Source organism: Microtus ochrogaster, linkage group LG3, assembly GCF_000317375.1.
Source record: "Microtus ochrogaster isolate Prairie Vole_2 linkage group LG3, MicOch1.0, whole genome shotgun sequence".
In the NCBI taxonomy this organism is placed as follows: domain Eukaryota; kingdom Metazoa; phylum Chordata; class Mammalia; order Rodentia; family Cricetidae; genus Microtus; species Microtus ochrogaster.
The window spans coordinates 27,231,492-27,234,620 of record NC_022029.1 but is presented as its reverse complement, the minus strand read 5'-3'; the positions used below and the strand labels follow the sequence as shown (position 1 = coordinate 27,234,620).

The 3,129-nt window shown below is 51.6% G+C and overlaps 1 protein-coding gene across 1 annotated transcript; it reads right to left on the bottom strand.

The window, feature by feature from the left end:
- Positions 1–1,400: 1,400 nt before the first annotated feature.
- Fam110c (family with sequence similarity 110 member C) lies at positions 1,401–2,381 on the bottom strand. Its single transcript, XM_005360664.1, has one exon. The coding sequence runs from the start codon at positions 2,379–2,381 to the stop codon at positions 1,401–1,403; it is 981 nt and encodes a 326-aa protein (XP_005360721.1).
- Between the last annotated feature and the right edge of the window lie 748 nt (positions 2,382–3,129).

Below are 3,129 nucleotides of genomic sequence, written 5' to 3'. Positions count from 1 at the left end.
TATCTTATGGCAATTTATGTTTTCTTATGTCTCCTTCAAATAGGCAATTTTTTTTCTCCCCTGTGCACCACTCTCAGAACAACACCAACAACAAATGTAGATTATTGGCTACACAGAAAATAAAACACCGAAGCGGAACAACCTTTCTCTGTCTCCTTTCCTTTTATAGATGAATATAAGTCAGCTCTAGCATGTGTGCCTGTGAGATGGGCTGAGCCCTTTGCTGTTTCTTCTCTCTCCACATCTACTCATCCACTACCCCCTCTCAGTGCTCAGAGCTGCACCATGGTACCCTTGCCACCGCCCTCACGGCTCAGATTCAAAGACAATTTTGTGAAAATACAAACGGATGCAACATTTTCTGTTATTTTATTGTTATTCTTTGTATACCTTCCTTGGGGACTTGAACTAGTGTAATATGCAAATCTTCAATAAATTATAATGAAGAACTTAAGTTTGAGTCTTCTGAAATCAAGAAAAAAATAATTCACGTTTCCATACTATCTATCTGTATAAAGACCACTCAACAGCTGGTTCATAAACACAGGTTGGCTGAATATAAGCATCTAAGTGTCTGCCCCCGTTGAATTTCATATTCTAATAAGGTGTCTTTAGTTAGTATTCATCTCAGGGACAGAAAATGTGATTTTTAAAAATTTTCACAGTAACTTGCTCTCAAAGGCAGAATGAAAAAAAAAAACCTGCTGAAATGTTTAAATGCCTTGTTCGCAACAATACTCCTTTAAAGGTGTATACCCAAGGTATAGTCGAAACAAAAGAGAAAGAAGGAGGTGTGCAACCTTAGCGTCTTTGCACAGGCCGAGGACAGAGAAGTGTGTGGTTACTTCCCAGACCGGGAGGTGCTCACACTCTCTACTATCATCTCTGGCAAAACAAGCAAGCAAACAAACAAAAAACACCACAACAACAACCAAAGCAAAACATAGTTTTCTTGCTAAAGGAGTACCAAGATCTCAAAACCTCAAAGCCTAGGATGGGGGTGGGGGATCCCCAGCGGCTTGCTGGAAGTGAGACATCAGGGCTTAAGGGGAGCTGAGGATGCCCCGTAGACACCAGAAAGGCCCACCAGGAGTTTGGCCGGGTGCAGAACTACCTAAGCCTCAGAGTTTACTTTCAAAACAGGAGTTAATGGGAGTGTGAGACTGCCGGTTGGACCATTTAGTATTTCTGCCTTCTACCATCTACACTGCAATAAACCAGCAGGGAGAGCGTTAACTGAATGACCTTTCCAGAGACTCAAATTCAACACCAGAAGGGCAACTGCAAGCCTTCTTACTGTAGGCTCTGTTTTCTAACCAGGAGCTGTGATTGGCCAGCACCCAGTTTAGTCAACACATATAAACACACACCCCCACCCTCTAACCTGGATCAAACGTCAATCAGGCAGGTCCCTGCAACCTCTGGCTGGGGGTTTCTTTGGCCTTCTTGCAGGTAAACAGCCACTTTATGATACGGGCGTTCCTTTCTACTACAGAGGTGGTGCTGGGCATCTGCTCCATGAGCTCCTCTTCTTGCAGCCCGTCCTCGCTGTGCCTGGAGAAGCTACTATCAGAAGTAGCCATGCTCACGCTCCGCACTTTGAATGTAACACAGTCGGACCCAGCAGAGAAGTTCTCTCTCCCAAGAGCCTCCACCACTTCAGGTTCCAGGCCGCAATAAAGGAAGAAGTTGTCGGGTTCGGCCCTGGCTATCGAGTAGCGGGAGCTGAGATCTGACTGAGAGCGCTGCAGTCCTCTGCGACGCGACACCCGTAGCTCCCCTGCGGAGGGTGCAACTGGAACCTCGGAAGCCACCTTCAAAGGCACACCTGGGGACTCCGTGGCCACTACAGGGGTGGGAGGTGATAACGGAGAGGCTGGACTAGTGGCTACCGCCTTATCGGACTTGGTCCAAGTGGCCTCTGTTTCCTTCGTCTTGCCCTCACCTGACACCACGGTCGTCTCAGGGGCCACTGGTATTTTGTCCTTGGGAGACCCCTGGGAAAACTTCTTCACCGTCCCAACTCTGGAACCGTCTGTTCCTGGCCCTCGGACGAATTCGCATTTCTGTCGGTAGATGACCAACGAATCAGGTCTCAGCGGCTTCCGAGGGATAACCCTGCGGGCTACGGGAGCTGGAGGAACAGCCGAAGGAACTGGGTTGCGGTGCTGCACCCCTGGGGTCTCAGGGACCCTGCCCTCGGAGACAGAAGCCTGGCTGGATCCCGGCGTGCTCCGAATGTACTTGGCGCGGTCGGCCGCCAGTCTCTCCACCGCGCTCTTGCGCGCTGGCAACGCCGTGTGAGTGTCCTCCGCCGCCCTGGGGTCCCGGAGAGGGGGTCGCATTCTGGCAAGTGCGTCCACGGCCGACAGGGCTCGCATTCTTGCAGGACCCGAACCCACCAAGCTGCCGTCCAGTAGAGACCACTCCTGTTCCGGCGCCAGTCTGTCCGAGTCAGTGCCGAAGTCCGCAAGGGGTGGGGAAACACGCCCCAAGGCCCCTCCGCCCAGATCCGGAGTTGGGGCGAGCCGAGCCAGAAGGGCCAGGAAAGGTGAATCACTCCCGGCTCCAGCTAGCTCCTCCCACGCAGACACCGGGCCTCCTACACCTGGCGTCCCCGCCCCGTGACCCGCTGCAAGGTGTCCCCGCCCCCTTACCTTTCTGTTTCCTGAGCCCCATCCCTGCTACCTTATCCCTAGGTTCTTCTGTCAGGTGTCCCCTCTCTTCTCTTGTTCGCCTAACGATTGTTCCCCCATCTTCCCTAATTCCAGGAATACCCCACCTCCTTATCTCCAACCACTGCTTCCAAACATTCTCCTCTGTCCCTTCCCCCGCCTTTCTCTTAGAGAGAGGAACAGAGAATGACCGCTAGCGACTGTTCAGTGCCAGGTAACCGAGGCTTCCTTCCAGTTCCCAAAGTCCTTGAGGTCTTCCCTTGTTGGGAGTTCTCAATTCCAGAGATTAAGGTGAGGGGGGAAAAAAGCCCATCCCTACTCCCCATCCCTCCCCCAATACAGAAACCCTTGTATAGCCTCGGCTTTCCCTGGAACTTGCTCTGTAGACCGTGCTTGCCTCGAACTTATATAAAGCCACCTGCCTCTGCTTCCCAAGTCCTAGGATTAAAGGTGT

What these genes read in the sequence shown, in the direction of transcription:
- Fam110c (XM_005360664.1), bottom strand. Translation starts at nt 2,381, where the DNA reads ATGCGAGCCCTGTCGGCCGTGGACGCACTTGCCAGAATGCGACCCCCT.